General features: G+C 46.3%; 1 protein-coding gene across 1 annotated transcript in view; it reads left to right on the top strand.

Annotated features, from left to right (window-relative positions):
• The window catches only part of UFSP2 (UFM1 specific peptidase 2), a 218,585-nt gene that overhangs the window by 156,047 nt on the left and 46,178 nt on the right, over positions 1 to 16,360 (top strand). The window contains exon 10 of the mRNA XM_086962505.1: positions 2,616 to 2,692. Coding sequence (XP_086818631.1) covers positions 2,616 to 2,692 — 77 coding nt within the window. The remainder of the gene's footprint in view (positions 1 to 2,615; positions 2,693 to 16,360) is intronic.

The following is a 16,360-nucleotide window of genomic DNA, read 5'->3' as shown; positions in this document are numbered from 1 at the left end:
CCCCGATTCTTGATGTAAAATGTCTTTTAACCATATTCACCACTTTATTAGGACATTGTCCAATGCTGTTTTGCTTTACTGTTTATCTTTTATATGTCACCGCCTGGCCTCTCACCGCGGTATTTTGAATGTCACACCTTTCAGATTCACTTTAGCCCTTCATTGCTCGTGTTTTGGCTTTCGCATGTTGCATGTTATTACCACCGCGTTTCTTTTGCCTATAGTACACCCAAGATGGCCCCCGCAGTTACCTACTGCATTCCCATTGGCTCCTTCTAATCACATGGGTGGGCTTGAAATCTTCGCCCAACCCAAAATGGCCGGCACTTTTTGCCGTGCCACTATTGGTTACCAACCTCCATGTGACCAGGAACCTCATTCCTAATAAAGGCCACACACCGCAGATTGCCACCTGTGAAGTTTCCCTCACGCCGTGCAAGGACCCCCATTGCGGACATGCACCAGTCTTCTATCTCGGTAAGCCCACTTCTTGCGCCTTGACGCACCGCGGTTTTGTAACTCTGGCACCTGTACTTAGACTTAACCTTGATTTTTGTAACTCCCCTTCTCTTCCACAGATTCATTGAACAGGGTTCCCTCTGGTAAGCCCTCCTAGCACAGCGTTCTGCTGTTCACTCGTAACTTGCTTCCGGTTGCCCTATCATAATCACCTGTTTTTCCCCATAGATCTTTCCGTTTTTCACACCGGACCTGTTCCCATGGTAAGTTTTTTTCTCCCACGCGGTTGGTCTTCTGCAGATGAAATCCTTACTTCTATGTAACCATCACCCCTTTTTTTCATAGAAATCCACCTAATCAATCGCAATTCCCCCGCTGATTGATTCACAGCTTACCCCACCGGTAAGCCTTCGTCCGAGCTCCCGTTTATCGTGACCAGTTTCACAGATCCTCGCCCTTGCACCTGTTCACATCCCATCACTCACTGACTCTCGTGCGGTGTTCTCTTGAGACATCGGCAACCTCAATGTATTCTTACTACGTGCCTGAGGGATATTCACCTTATCCCATTTTATTCCCTCACCATAGTGACACCCTTCACTTTATTGTCATCACTGCCAGTCCCTGTTGCACTTTGGATGATGTGCCGCCTAACATACCCACATTTCTTGAACCACCCCAAGCGCACTGCATGTAACAGCCATGCACCACACTTTGCCGCCGTTTACACTTTGGCATGGTGTGAGTTGTGTACATCGTATGCAGTTGATATATGGGACCGTGTAACTGACATGATTTATTTTTCTTTATGTCTCCCCCTCTTTCTTCTTTACCCTCCCCGTTTACTTCCCATTGGTATTGTTTGGCATATTGATTCCCACACAGTGGGTTATAGTGACATTGTTTTCTCTCTAGGCAATTAATACTGTCCTGAGGATGAACTAATATCATGTATGGTTCGAAACGTCGTCGACCTAAAATGCACTAAATGCATAGTTGACAATAATTGTGCATGCATATGTATATATTGTGGATTGTCTGCTTATGACTTATGATATTCAGATGACCCTACTTTTACTATTATTCCCCTTTTCTGTTTGTGTCCCCCTAGTGTATTAGTCAAACATCGGCTGGTGTCCAACGTACATCACACTTTGTGACAAACTCCTTTTGTATTATCCTTATCAAGATATTACACTGTCCAGCTGGACATTTTCAAAATAGAAATATAGTTCTATTTAGTCTATATTTATTCTTTGTACATTTCCTTTCTTGTCTAGGGACCACTGTCTCTGATAATAAGTATCTACCCAAGGTCCCTAGCTTATTGCGCCCTGGGTTCCCTTGTATTGTTTAAATAATAATGCCAAATTACAACAGTTCCACTCCCTTTTCACACTTCTGAAGTCTATAAAATGAATACTGTTGAGTGGAGTAGTGATAAACATCTAATATTCAGCACCAAGAATGAACATGCATTGCAAATACAATATTATTGAATGAAGTTAAACATACACAAAAATAGCATTTCTTGAGGAAGTCCATAGGATGAAGCACTTGTCGGCTGACAACCAGAACCAGAAGGGTAAAAATATCTCTTATACTAGGAGATGAAATAGCTGTAGGTGAAAACAAGGATGAGAAGATAATGCTTGCTACCCATAACATTTGATCCGTTTATGAAAATATCAGTTAAATGAATGAAAGGAATTCATTTGTCTTTCTTACTATTTACTAAAAACTGCAATATTACATTAAATTGTACAATTTTGATGTGCAACCAATATATATTTGTAAATTGGGTTCAGTATTTAGTGAGCCCAGGTTTGAATTGGCAATTGTTTACCTTTAGGTTAGTACCCTGGAGACAATTGTAGTGATGGTAAAACATTTTAAGTGGAGAATGACCCTATGTTATATTATGGTATGTTATGTTATGTTTGTTATGTTAGTACTCCTGGCAACTAAGGCAGCACGGGCAAAGGAGGTAGGTGGAGCCTCGAGATGCATGTATACTTGCTCGATACATTGTTCATCCAAGATGTTTGCTGAACTTCTGACTCCTACTTCCTTGAAGGTACTATGGTGTCAGATAAGATTTACATCTGTATAACATTTTGTTTACTAGAGCATTAACCTTTGTCTTTGTTGTGCAGTCAAGGTTCAGAGCTTGCATCTCAAGGAAGGGAACTTGTCAATCATTTCAAGACAGAGGGGACTCCAATTATGATTGGTAAGACTATTGTATGTGCAATTTGGAATGTTCAGAACTGACAAATGTGAGTTTGTATATTTAGGCAATCAAGTAAATAGCGTACCTAAAATGAGGTTCATATTGACCTGAATACAAAGGAAACAGTGGTGGACCTGGCCCTTTTTGCAGGGTTATCCTGAAACTTTTTCCCTTCTTTCTCCTATTTTTTCTGACCTGTTTTTGTTAACTTTAGGACTCTGGGCACTTTGTCATTGCTGACCAGTGCTAACGTGCATATGCTCACTGTCTAAATTGCATTAGTTATTAGTTTATCCATGATTGGTATATTTGAACTCACAATTTAAAAATACATATTTTGGTGAAGTTGGTTATTAAATTGCATGTTTGAAAATGCCACTTTTAGAAAGTAAGTAAGGTCAGCCCGGAAACATGTCCGGGAGCTCAGGGTGCACTACTGAGGTGTCACTTTATGCAAAGTACTGGCAAAGAATCAAAATTATTTAAGTGAATTAGAACATTTTTAAACATGTAATCCACAAATCAGTTCCATAAACAAAAATCTTCAGTCCATCAGTGAAACATTACAACCATGTTCAATGTCTGCTTTTATTCAATCTGTAGCAGAGTTTCTTCAACAAGAAGTGCTGATGCTTTTCTCAACATCGTAAAACAGATGACAGTAGTATTTTCATTTCCCAATGCATTTTGCGCTTAATTCTGTCCTTCTTCAGGGGAATCTACAACATTAATAGTAAAAATGAAAATCTTCACAGGTAATCTGTTTAACCATAATCAACACACTGCTTAATGTAGTGCTCATACAAACAAACAGGGCTCCAGGTGTCGCTCATGAAGTAATATAAGAATCTATTGGATACCAAAAAGAGTTGTGACCAGAAACGTAAATGTGCTAAAATGGTATCTACACGAGGTGCTGTGACCTGCTTCCCACGTGAGGTGGTAACATCAAAAGGAGAAGTGTGGTGGTGGCATGCCATAAGTATCGCAAGCTTAGAGTCTAGATGATGTGGAGTTGTGAAACAGGAAGTGCTTAAAACAGATCTCAGCTGAGACCCATCAAAATCAAATCCTATAGGGATGAGTACCTTAACTTATTTACACAGGTTCTACTAGCCTGAAATCCACAACCCGAATCGTGGGTGGCTGAAAAACATGGAAATAGTCTAGTGAAATGCAACGAAGTGCTCCGGAGGATGAATCGAGTCACTCTCGCATGAAGTGAAAAATGTACCTCAAAGTTGAAGGCGAATAGCCGCAAAACAATGTAAGTGATGGGGGAGGTTGTGAGGAAAAAGGAAACTGAGATGAATGCTTTGCGTCACGACCAGTGAATATACTGATTTCCACTTTACACAAAGTGCGCTTTGATATCAAGCTTACCCAGTGTTGCCTTCCTAGTCTGCCAACCGCAAAGACGAGCGAGGACGCTCTCCTGGAGTGTCAGAAAACCAGTGGGGGCGGGGGGGCGTGGCTAAGCGGCAGTGAGGAATGGCCGCTGCTTAAACGGGCTCTTCCCGACCTACGGCACTAAATTGCCTTGCAGCCTGCTAACCCGGACAACGGCCCTCCCGTGGTGCCCAACGGGATAGCTGGCACCCCGTGGTGGCTGTGAGGTGGCTTTCCGGCGGGCGGCTGGCCGTTTCATAGACATTCAGGCACTCGGCCGAGAAGGCGCCCGGACGAAGCAAGATGGCGGCCCGATGCGCTGAACAGAGCGCGATCTTCCTTGCCCTTTGGCGGCCTCCTGACGACTCCCCCCCCCCCCCCCCCCCTCCACCAAGTGAGTCGTGGAGGGGAGCTTGGCCCCGGTGGGCGCTGCGGGGGCTCCGTGAACAAATTGGAGAGGCAGCGACCTGATCGCTGCTTCCGGTCGCTGCGGTAGAGTCGGCCCCAGATCGGGGAGTAACTCTAGGCCCCGGCTTGTGACAACGGCGCGGCGCAGCTGCGGCGGGGGTGAGAGGTGGCCCGGACCGAGCTGACCCGCCGCAGCCCACATATAGCACGGCAGTGCCTGCATGGACCAGGACCTCCTGGTGGCCTCTGGGAGAGCTCCGTCCGGACCTGGACAGCGCTTGGGGTGACTACACCTCGGCAGTGCCTGGGACAGACTGCAACGCCGGGAGGCTACTGGGGCCCACTGGACGCTGGCCGGGACCCTTGTGTCACCCTCTCCTTCCCCGCCTTTCTCAAGGCGGCCCCGGCTGAACTGCTTGGCTGCGGATTGTTTGACCCCTCCCCCCCCTCCATAGCAGACTGTGCAGTACTGGAGGCTGCGTCCAGCCATTTAAGGATCCAAGGGTGAGGGGTGTGCCCATCTGCGATCTGTCAGACGTGAGACGCAACATATATAGATTACTGCGGTCCTGGATGCCGGTGGCAGCGCTCTGACACATCTTCCTTGCCGCGTCTAATCGGCTGGCCTTTCGCTGGGGGGTGACAATGGCGTCAGGAAACAGGAGCTCCAAGAATAACGTCCAGGCAAGGCTGTCTAAGTATGCGTGGCAGCAGGGTGGAGACAAAGTGGATTCGACGAGACCGGACAAAGATGACGCGAAAGGGTCATCTCCACAGCCGAAGGAGCCCACGCTCCATGATGTCTTGGCAGCCATCGGGGAAATGCGCACATCTATGGGCTCGGTAACGACAGAAGTTTCGTTACTACGTGCCGATTTTAAGCAGACGAATGAAAAAGTGCGTGAACTCAAGGTGGTGACGGCGGCACTCCAGGATGATACTTCCGAGCTCCAACGCCAAATGTCGGACATGGAAAAACAACAGGCTCGTATGGCACAGCAGCTCGATGATTATGAAGGGAGGGCCCGTTGCAATAATGTCCGGATCCTTGGGGTTCCGGAAAAAACGGAGGGGCCGGCGGCTGACCTTAATGTGGAGGAGCTAATCACGAAGCATTTGAAGCCCAAGTCACTATCTGCATATTTCTCCATAGAACGAGCCCATAGAGTGCCGGGCGGGAGGCCTAAAGTCGGGGCCCCTCCCAGACCTATTTTTGCCAGAGTCTTTAACTTTCGGGACCGTGACAATATTCTACAAACTACCAGAGCAGGCCCCCCCACTAAAGATTGACAACTACGAGGTCTCCTTCTTCCCGGAATTCACGGCTCGGGTCCAGGCGCAATGACGCAGCTTCCAGGCAGTGAAACAAGAACTGTGAGGCAGAGACATCAAGTACGCGATGCTTTTTCCAAGGAAATTAAGAGTTGAAAGGGACGGTAAATCCTGGTTCTTCGACTCACCTGAGGCAACCTGGGACTGGCTGGATGGATGGACTAAAGTCGGAGGCAAACCAGGTAGAAGCCGAGGCGCACCGGAACGGGGACCTGGAGATGACCCGGAGTCAACAGCGATGGGTGATGATCTGGGGGCAAGCGGCCTCTCGGAACAGGAGTGAGAGGCACAGAAGACCTATAGGAGGACTGCCTTGATGACCACTTGCAAGTATTGGGGGGGCGGGCTGTTTGCAAGGGGTGACGCTGGGAATAGGTGTTTGACTTTAGTGATTCCGGGTGTATAATGTGGTGAACTGTATTTACTTAGACATGTTATGGCGATTCTTCGTAGGCAAATATTCTTGATTGCGGGCTGCACTGTTATGACCTTTCATTTGATAATGATGCCGAGGGGGGGGGGGAGGGAACGATTCACCTCTACGCAATTAGTACGGGTGGGGGACTCACAGGCACTCTGCGGGTTGGCAGTTTACAGTCCACGGGCAGGGGAGCAGGGAGGGGGGTGGAGGGAAGTCATGGGGATGTTTCAGGGGTAAGAAGGTGCAGTGATAATGGTGAAAGTGACTGTAATGATTATGTACAAATTCAGATTGCATTGTTTGGGGGGGGATGGGTTGGTTGCACTTTGTTTTGTGCTTTAGTTTTGGACTGTACTTCGAGGACACAAGTGTTTGTGGGGGTGGAATGCTGCTGAGCTTTCAAGGATATTTTAACTATGATGGCGGACGGGGTCTTGGCTGATGTGATAACATATGATAGTGCCCCGATTATGGCTCGGGTACCCCCCCTGACCCTGCTCACCTGGAATGTGCGCGGTTAAGGGGACAACATCAAAAGGGGGCTGGTGTTGCAGTATGTGCGTAGGGCAGCCCCATCATTGGTACTACTTCAAGAAACGCATCTGGTGGGGTCGACATGTAAGGCTTTAGATCGATGGGGTTACACAATGGTGATACATTCTGAGTTCTCCTCCGGTTCTAGGGGGGTGGGAATCCTGATGCGTAAAGGTTCTCCCGTGGTAGTGCAACAGGTGTGGAAAGATGCAAACGGGCAATTTGCAGCTATCTCCTGTCTATGGGAGGGGAAAAGATTTAACGCGGTATCGGTATACATTCCCCTGCCCTGCACTCGAAAGCTCTCCCCGCCCTCAGTGCATTTCTGCTCGCGCTCCCAGACGGCGAGCTCATAATGGGCGGAGACTTTAATGCGATTCTCGATGTAGGTCTTGACCGCCACCCCAACAGGATGACAGGGATGAACAAGACGAGGCTGAAAGGCTATGTAGAAGCTATGGGTCTTACGGACGGGTGGAGGTTCAGGCACCCCGGGGAGCGTGGTTACACTTTTTATTCAGGGATACATAATAGTCTTTCTCGTATTGACCATTTCTTTGTTTCTACTGACAGTCTGCCACACATACTGGATGTAAAGATAGGACCAAGGGGTATATCAGATCATTCCCCGCTTTTTATGGTATACACCTCTCATGTGAGAATCCGGAGGCGTATTTTCCCGATCTCACCCCACTATTTGCAGGTTTCCAAATTTAGACGGGACCTAGTTGCGACTACAACAAGTTACTTCCAAGAGAATGTCACTTCTGTGGAATCACCTGGGGTCCTATGGGAAGCATGTAAAATGGTGCTAAGAGGCCAGGCGATAGCCTCAATAACAGGTCACAGACGAACTGTACAGGAAGACCTGGTAACACTAGAGCGAGACCTAGACCTTTTGCAGGCCCAAGACGATCAAGATCCTACTGAGGCGACTCAACGTCAACTACGCCTTAAACAGGCGGAATTCACGGAGTATCAGCGGGTGCAGGTCAGACAAAGGCTTCTGCGCACCCAACATATTGTGTATGAAGTAGGCGATAAGGCAGGGAGGCTTCTAGCATGGCTTGAAAAGAAAGACCAGGCTCGGAGTGCGATAGCACAGCTTCGCTCCACCGATGGTACGGTGCACAGTTCCCCCACGAATATAGTAAACACGTTGGCTGATTACTTTGAAGCGGTTTACACATCCTCTTCAGACATGTCTTCTGAGGAGGCACAGACTTACATTAAAGATATTCAAATGCCCTCCATTTCAGATGCAGACGCTGTTCTTTTGGAGTCTGACTTTACTGTGGATGAGGTCGTGAGCGCTATCCACTCCCTCCAGTCGGGTAAGGCTGTGGGGCCAAATGGAATCCCAACAGAACTATACAAGCGCGTCTCAGATCATGTAGCTCCGCATTTATTGCACATGTTTAACGATAGCTTGGCCGTTGGGGAATTACCTAGAGATCAACGGACCGCAACGATAATAGCCATACCAAAACCCGGTAAGCCCCCAGACGACTGTACGTCCTATTTCGCTATTGAATGCGGAAGCCAAATACTCGCCAAAATGATCGCTGCGCGCTTATCCCCACATTTGGAGACTCTGGTGCATCCGGATCAATCCGGATTCATGCCAAACAGGAGCACTGCTTTAAATCTACGCAGAGTTCATGCGGTTATGGCACAGATCCCAGTCCTATCAGAACCGGCTGTGATCTTATCCCTGGACGAGCGAATGGCCTTTGATATGGTCGAGTGGCCGTATCTATTCGCGGTGCTGTGACATCTTGGCTTCTGGCCGAAGTTTTGCGCATGGATCAAACTTTTATATAGATTTTCATTTTTACTGCTAATGTTGTAGATTCCCCTGAAGAAGGGCAGATTTTTACCCGAAATGTATTGGGAAATGGAAATACTACTGTCATCTGTTTTACGATGTTGAGAAAAGCATCAGCACTTCTTGTTGAAGAAACTCTGCTATGGATTGAATAAAAGCAGACATTGAACATGGTTGTAATATTTCAGTGATGGACTGAAGACTTGTGTTTATGGAACTTATTCTTGGTTTACATGTTTTTAAAAATGTTCTTATTCACTTAATCAATAATTTTGATTATTTGCCAGTAAACTTTGGATAAAGTGACACTTCAGTAGTGCACCCTGAGCTCCCAGACATGTTTCCGGGCTGACCTTACTTACTTTAGTATATAGGAGGCTGACAGAGCCCCCTACAGAGTGCACACTTAAACTTTTAAGTTATTTTGAATAGATTACTACGTTCAAACCAGAGTACTATTGAGTGCACCCAAGCTGTGTTCTAAATTTAGTATATACTTTTAGAAAGTAGGCATTTTCTTGCTTAACCATTCTGTGACTCTGCCTGTCTGTAGTATACATGTCTGGGCTGGCTGGCAGTTGGGGTCTTGTGCATTCACTCTAAACAGTCACACAAAGGAAGCTGAGGTGTGCCTTGCATATCCTGATGGCCCATCACCAGGCTGATGGGCCTTCCAGAGTTAGAGTGGTGGGAGGAGTTGTCACTGACACCTGAATAGGGCTGTGCCTGTCCTCACACAAACTCTGTAGTGTGGCTGGAGCCAGGTCAGAAAAAGGCATGGTCTTGTGTACTACAATGCCTTTCCTTTGAAGTTTGCCTACTTCAAAGACAGAAAGGGGTATAAGTATTAAACCTCTGACACCCCAAAATCAAAACACTTCTGGACTGAGGACATTTTGTCAGGAATCAGGGCTGGATGCTGTAAGATGTAAGAGGGACTGCCACTGTGCCTGCTGCTTGGTTGTGCTGGCCTGCTGCTTCTGTCCTGGGAGTGACTGGACTTTGCTTTCTGCATGCTGCGTCCAAGGGCTTGTGTGTGCTTGCCTCCCGTTAAGAAGTCTCAGGGCCATCAAAGACTTCACCTACCAGTGCCTGTACTCTTCTGCTGAGAGTCCTGACTTGCCAAGTGGTGCCAAATCCAGTTCCTGGCCCCTTGGAGGTGTAACCTGGTGATCTTGAGGAGAAGAAAATACACACATCGACTGTTTTATCGACGCATCGCTGCAAAAGACCGACGTAGCGCCCACTTCCCAGCTGTGAAATCGACATAGCCCCTGCTTCTTCACAATCGCATCAGCGCTGCACGTCTGGATTTTCGATGCATCGGTCCTGGGTGTCAATTCTTTGTCGACACTCTACCGCAGTAAGGAGCAGAGGCTGTGCGTTCAGAAATCAACGCATCACCTCCACTGCCAGTAAGGAACCAATGCATTTCCTCCCCTGCCAAGCAATAAGGAACCAACGCATCTCCTTCCCTGCCAGTAAGTAACCAATGCATCAACTTGCTTTTCGAGAGAGAGAGAGAGAGAGAGAGAGAGAGAGAGAGAGAGAGAGAGAGAGAGAGAGAGAGAGAGAGAGAGAGAGAGAGAGATTAGCTGTGTGGCTCCCTTACCCTGACTAGAGTGAGGATCCCTATTTGGACAGGGTGCAAACCACTGCCAACTAAAGACACCATTTTTAACAATCACTATAAACACCATCTCCTAGTTGGTAGATGTGAATTCATTTTTGCCATGGAATGCTAAGGAACTAAACTGAATAGAGAACTGATCTAGCCCAAAAGAAACCTCATAATACTAGTATACATTGAGATCTGGAAGCTTCTCCCTTTGAGATCCTGCACTAGCATATTACCCCGCTATGGGAACTGAGGCTGATTGACTATATTATGAAACCACTGCGAAACAAATTAAAGTGATGCTGATACGGGGTATTAAAACAAATTGACTGGAAAAAATCCTGAAATAAAGTGGTGACTTGGATCATCATAATTGTTGATCATTGTTCAATAGAACAATGATCAGCATTTGTGTTTCCCAGCTGTCAGAAGAAATAGGACCTGTTTGACAGTAGTGGACTGCCTTATATTCAGAAAGGAAGATTAGCTGATGCAGTCCATCAGATCCCACGACAAGAGAACTGACTGCAGAACTGACCAGACTGATTTAGTGAAGCACTTATATGCAGCAGGCAACAAGGGGAGCTTATGCCATGGAGCTGCTAAATCCTCAGCAGCCTTTGCATTTCTCGTGCTCTCAGTTTAAACTGCAGCTGATTGGCAGTAGCTTAATGCTACTTCTTTAAATGGAATCCCCACTGATCCAGTGCATTGCGGTACTGAAATACTGAAGTGACAACTTACCTGACCTTGGAAAAAGTGCATGGCCGGTGTGCATCAGGTGACCTTAAGGCATTGTGCCATTTAGCTGGTTTGCAAGTAAATCCTAACTAGTCTTTATGTTTTCCCAATGTCATTGAGAAAAGAGGCTGACCCGCTTTAGTGTGAGGCCACTACTTTATACAGGACATTGTTCTGATGCAGCACGTCTGTGATGTTATGGTGGCATGCACCAGGTGCTTCCCCAGCAGGGCAAGACTACTGAATGCTACCCCGGACTACTAAGAAGAAACTGTTAGGGAACTGTGCAATGTGAAATGTGTTAATCATTTACTGTTTTTCTCCTGCGGTTTTAAGAAATCATGACAAAAATACACAAGAGAACTTGATAGCGCCTCAGTTAGTAATCATGATGTGAAGACTAGGTCTGGAAATTATTATAGCAAAGGTTTTACTTGGGTAGAATTAGAAATAGTTTTTGCTGCAGTGGATTTTTTTTTTGCGGGGGGGGGATAAACCTTTTATTGGATTTTGCATCTTTCATATAGGGTATACAACATCAGTGATTGTTACTGAACATGCAGTGCGTACATTATCTTGACGATACAGCATCAACAGAATCATTATTTGTCTTAGCGCATGTGATGTGTGGGTATGTATGCCTGTTGAATTAAAGTGGGCGTCGTGTAGAACTGTATAGTTCTTGGGTTAGCCTGGTACACCCATACTATGTATATGTGTCGTTGGAAAGAAAAAAATCAGTTTGTACAACAGAACTGGGGAGACTTAACTAGGGGAAATGGGACTAGGAATGAGGGCATTGATCTTCTCTGGTCTGATAACTGTGAGAGTTGCTCTCTAAACGGGACAAGTGTGGTGTTCCACTTTGGGCTGGGGGGAGAAGGACCCACTCAGGAGATTCTTGTGTGGTGTGGGGCATGACGGGACTAAGCGCCGCCTGGGTGGCAGTTGGGGTTTCTGTGGGGGTATCTAGTGTTTGCTTGAAGCTATGCAGGAGCATCGACCACTCCATGGATATGGGGTATTGTCGCGTTCCGCGTCCCTCTTTCTGTCTGATTGGATCCTCCTCAGAAGCACCCCATTTCTTGACCGCCCCCACCATGCTGCTATTAGGGGACCTTCCGATGAACGCCAGTGTAGTGTAATGCTTCTCTTTGCTTGAAGTAGGGCTAGTATTGCGAATCTGGTTTCCACCTTTTTCTGTTTACATCGCCTAAATATCCCCAGGGCACTAGCCTCCCATGTAGTAAGCCCTGTCAGGCCTGTGACTGTCAGTATTGTGACGTGTACTCCTTCCCAGAAGGACGGAAATGTGGGGCAAGCCCATAGCATATGCAAGATTGTGGCATCAGGTGTGTGGCACCGCGGGCAATCAAACTGCGTTGCAGGGAAAAAGCGCTTGAGCTGCTCTGGTGTGAGGTATGCGCGGTGTAGTATGTTGAATTGGATATTTTTGAAGCGCTGGTTACGTGATACCTTTTTGTGGTGTTCCACTGCAATGAGCCATTCATTATCGTGTGTTTTTGCTGCAGTGGATGATGCACATTTTTCCTATTATCCTAGTCATAGTCCATGGATAAAATGTTACCCACCAAATCATAATTGAGGCCCATAGGAATGAATGGAAAGACATTCTTAATTTTCAATTCACCATTAGAAATTCGCAAATTAAGAGGGGGCGTGGTTTGGACGCCGAGAGAGATGGCGGCTCTGTGATTCTCTCTGCCCGTGCGGAGGCCGTTAAGCATACTTGGAACGAGTACCACCATTCCAGCACCGACACAAACGGAAGAATCGGCAACCGGAATGTGAGAGGAGCAGATAGAGGGCACGATCGGCGATTTCTGCGAAGGGGAAGTCGAGTTTTGGCTGCTCCGAGGATTCCGCTCCGGTGGCTGCAGTGAGCAAAGGCAGACGAAGGACCGCGTGATTGCCCAGGATGTCGGCGGACGAAATGTGAGGTTCCTGAACGGAATCAGGACGGATCGCTGAGGACTCCGGTGAAGACCAGGTCTTTTGAAGGAAAGCGCGAAGGGAATCGTGAGTACTGCACCCGATCTCGGGTGAAATAAGAACTGTACAGAAGAGTGAACGCTGCTCGCGCTCACACAAGATGGCGGCTTAGTTTATTTAAACGGTGACTCGATATTCTCTACCGTAATACATCGGCTCAGGCGCTGCTGTTACCGGCGCATATTATGTGGGAAAGGAATTGAAGGCAATTCACCCATAGGAGTTTAGCGGTCGGGACATGTAAATTTTGGCGAGTTTTGAATGCTTTGGCAATATTACCAAGCTTAGATGAAAATGCAGGTTCATGATCCCAAATCAGAAACGACATTGCTAAAAAGACTGTGATTGCTGCAACTCGTAAAATACAAGGACTATGTGCTGGATAAATGCGATGGAGGCAATATTTGGAGATTTGTGATCTGCAACTGAGCCATGGGCTACACCAGGAGGCTAGAAAGGGAATTTCAGTGAATGCTTGGATGTAGGTTTCTGGGGCTAGCGCCTACTACACGCCGCTATTGAGGATGAAAGCAATGTCTAGACTAATAAAGTGTCTCTACTAGTGTAAGGCTCTACATGCACGTGGTGGCTCCTAAAATGGCGACGCAGGCTTCCACCCTAATTTGAAAGCGCGCTTTTCATCAAGGTGTCTGAACAAGGGCAGGAAGCAAACAGATAGGATGACTATCATATCAGCTCCTAGGTGGTCCTGAATGGTTATTGTGCGTTTACTGGTATCAGGTTAGAAAAAAGGACTGGAAAGGCCGGCAACTACGAGTACTTCATAAAAGGGCAGCTACAATTACAGGAAGAACCACTGTGAACGATCAGGCAGTCTACGCCACGAGCAGTCTTGGCAGATAACAAAGAACTAGCGAAAAGCTTGAAGAGGCTTAAGTCTGATCTGCCTTCGCCCGGCAAAGGGAGAAAAAACAACCCGGATCCGATAGAAATGATACTTAACAGACTAGATGAAGTAAGGGATCTGGCGAAAGCGACCAAAGAGGAAGTAGCAGCGATCAGACAAGATAACTGCGACACCAACGCAAAACTGTTAGAGGCAGAATCAAGGATTAGCAAACTCGAGGATATGGAAGTCAAGTCCTGTAACGCCATTAAACGTCTATGCATAGCTGCGGACCAAACGACAAGGAAACTCGCTGAGTTGGAAGACTGGCATAGAAGGGGGATCTACGCATTTTTGGTATTCCAGAAGGTTCGGAGGATCAACATGGGAACTGTGTGGCCTTTCTTGAATCCTGGTTCACCCAAGCTACTAACATGACTTTCCTGCACCCGTTGGAATACGATAGGGCCCATAGAGTGCCGGGCAGGATGTTTGTAAGCCACTACGTTACCAGCATGTAGAACAAATTCTCACCTTCATGCGAAAAAACAATCATATTCTGTGGAAAACTGCTAAGATCTACATTTCGCAGGATTATAGTAAAGAAACGGTGGACGTCAGGAAGGCGTTCTTGGCGCTCCGACCGCTGTTGAAGAAAAGGGGCTTCCAATATGGTTTCGTAGGCCCAGCGAAGTATTGTGTGATTATTCAAGGTTCTCCACACATTTTTTCAGATCCCCTGAAATTGAAACGTATGCTAGATGGCCCTGAGGACTTAGATATGGAGACAAACAATCCCGAAAGCCCAACAGACCAGGCTTCGGCCTCAGGTTACAAGTGAAGGATCTTCGCATTTCACACAACTTTCTTATGTGCTCCTCTTCCTCGTTGTGGAAGGGTATTGAATGTACTAGATTCTGCTCAAACTCTCTTACCATTGAATGTCCTGGTTATAAGTGCAATTGTTATTGTTATCGATCTTTTGACTATGGAGAATGTCTCTACTATTGCCTACTAGTATAGCGATCTTCGAGTAATGGGGTTCTGACTACAAGTTGATACGTTTAACATGTTTCATCATATAGGCCTACGACAGTTGGTAATGTTGTTGTTTTCGTAACTCGTACACACCAGCAGGAAACCATGATACCTACACTTCTTCTCAGAAAGTCTCTGAATCGCGATATATGTGCTAGGTTACTAGATGCTGGTTTACAGTGGTTTCCTTAGTTAGCAGCAAACTACGGGTCTGCTGAGATAGTTCATATGTTCCAAACTTTTATGAATGTGTTCACGCACGGGGAGGATGCATTGCACTCTCTCTCCAATCACCATGCCTACTACGTACAGGTGGGGTGGGAAGGGTGGGGGGCTGAGGGGATTTGGGGTCGGGTTGTGTGTTCTATGTTTTTTAGTCTTGTTTCTTCTTCTTGCTTGCATATTCTCTACTGTATTAATGCTTGATGGTGGGGAAGGTTATGGACTATACTTTTGTTCATATGGCCCTTTTAGACCTCAGGGTGTTGTCTCACTGGCATGCTGTTGTTTGTACCACGTGACAGATATAATTATCAATATGATGCTTCGATTGACTGTTCACACATAATAGAGTTAATACTCCAATGGGAGTGTGTAATGTAGACAAACTGAAGATATTATCTCTCAACGTTAAAGGTCTGAACCAACCTGTCAAGAGACAAAATTTTTTAGACTATATACGGAGATTAAAAGGTGACATTGTATTACTACAGGAGACGAAGCTTGAGGCTAAGCAGTTCTATCACCTGAGGAATAAGGTTTACAATGAGGTTGTGGGCGCAGAGGCTGTGCACAAAAAGAATGGTGTTTTAATACTTGTTGCAAAGAAATCGAAGGTAGAGCTTTTGTCTTCCGAAGCGAGTGATGACGGGAGGTGGGTTACGGCCAAACTAAGTAGGGATAATACAGAGTTTTATGTTACGAACATCTATGCTCCTAACACCAATAACCTCAAATTCTGGGAGGATCTGAATAAGCATATTGAAAATATCCCGGATAATGTTGTTCACATACTGGCGGGTATTTTAATCTTCCGATGGATGCAACGTTGGATAGAGATTCCCACTGTCCCTTCAAAACAAGTAAATCTCATAAAGCCTTCCTCAATCTATGTCAACGCTTTCACTTAGTAGATGCGTGGAGGCTTCAGAACCCTACAGGGAGGGACTATACTTTTTACTCTGCACCACACGACTTTCCCGGATCGACTACATCCTCATAACACAGAACGGGGTTCCTAGAATAGAGTCTACTACCATAGAACCTCGTGTAATATCTGATAACTCTTGCATCTCCTTATCCATTGCAAATGTCAAATCCTCCTCTCGTTAGACGTCATGGCGCCTGAATGATGAAATCCTAAGTAATGATCAACACCGGTCCACAATACAAGCTTCAATCGCCTCTTATCTACAGATTAACAAAGAGGGGGACACATCTGATCTCATTAGATGGGATAACTTGAAAAGTACCATACGGGGGGTATGTATCAAAATCAG

The sequence above is a fragment of the Lissotriton vulgaris genome, chromosome 3_1 (assembly GCF_964263255.1).
Source record: "Lissotriton vulgaris chromosome 3_1, aLisVul1.2, whole genome shotgun sequence".
In the NCBI taxonomy this organism is placed as follows: domain Eukaryota; kingdom Metazoa; phylum Chordata; class Amphibia; order Caudata; family Salamandridae; genus Lissotriton; species Lissotriton vulgaris.
This window is presented reverse-complemented; position numbering and strand designations above follow the sequence as displayed.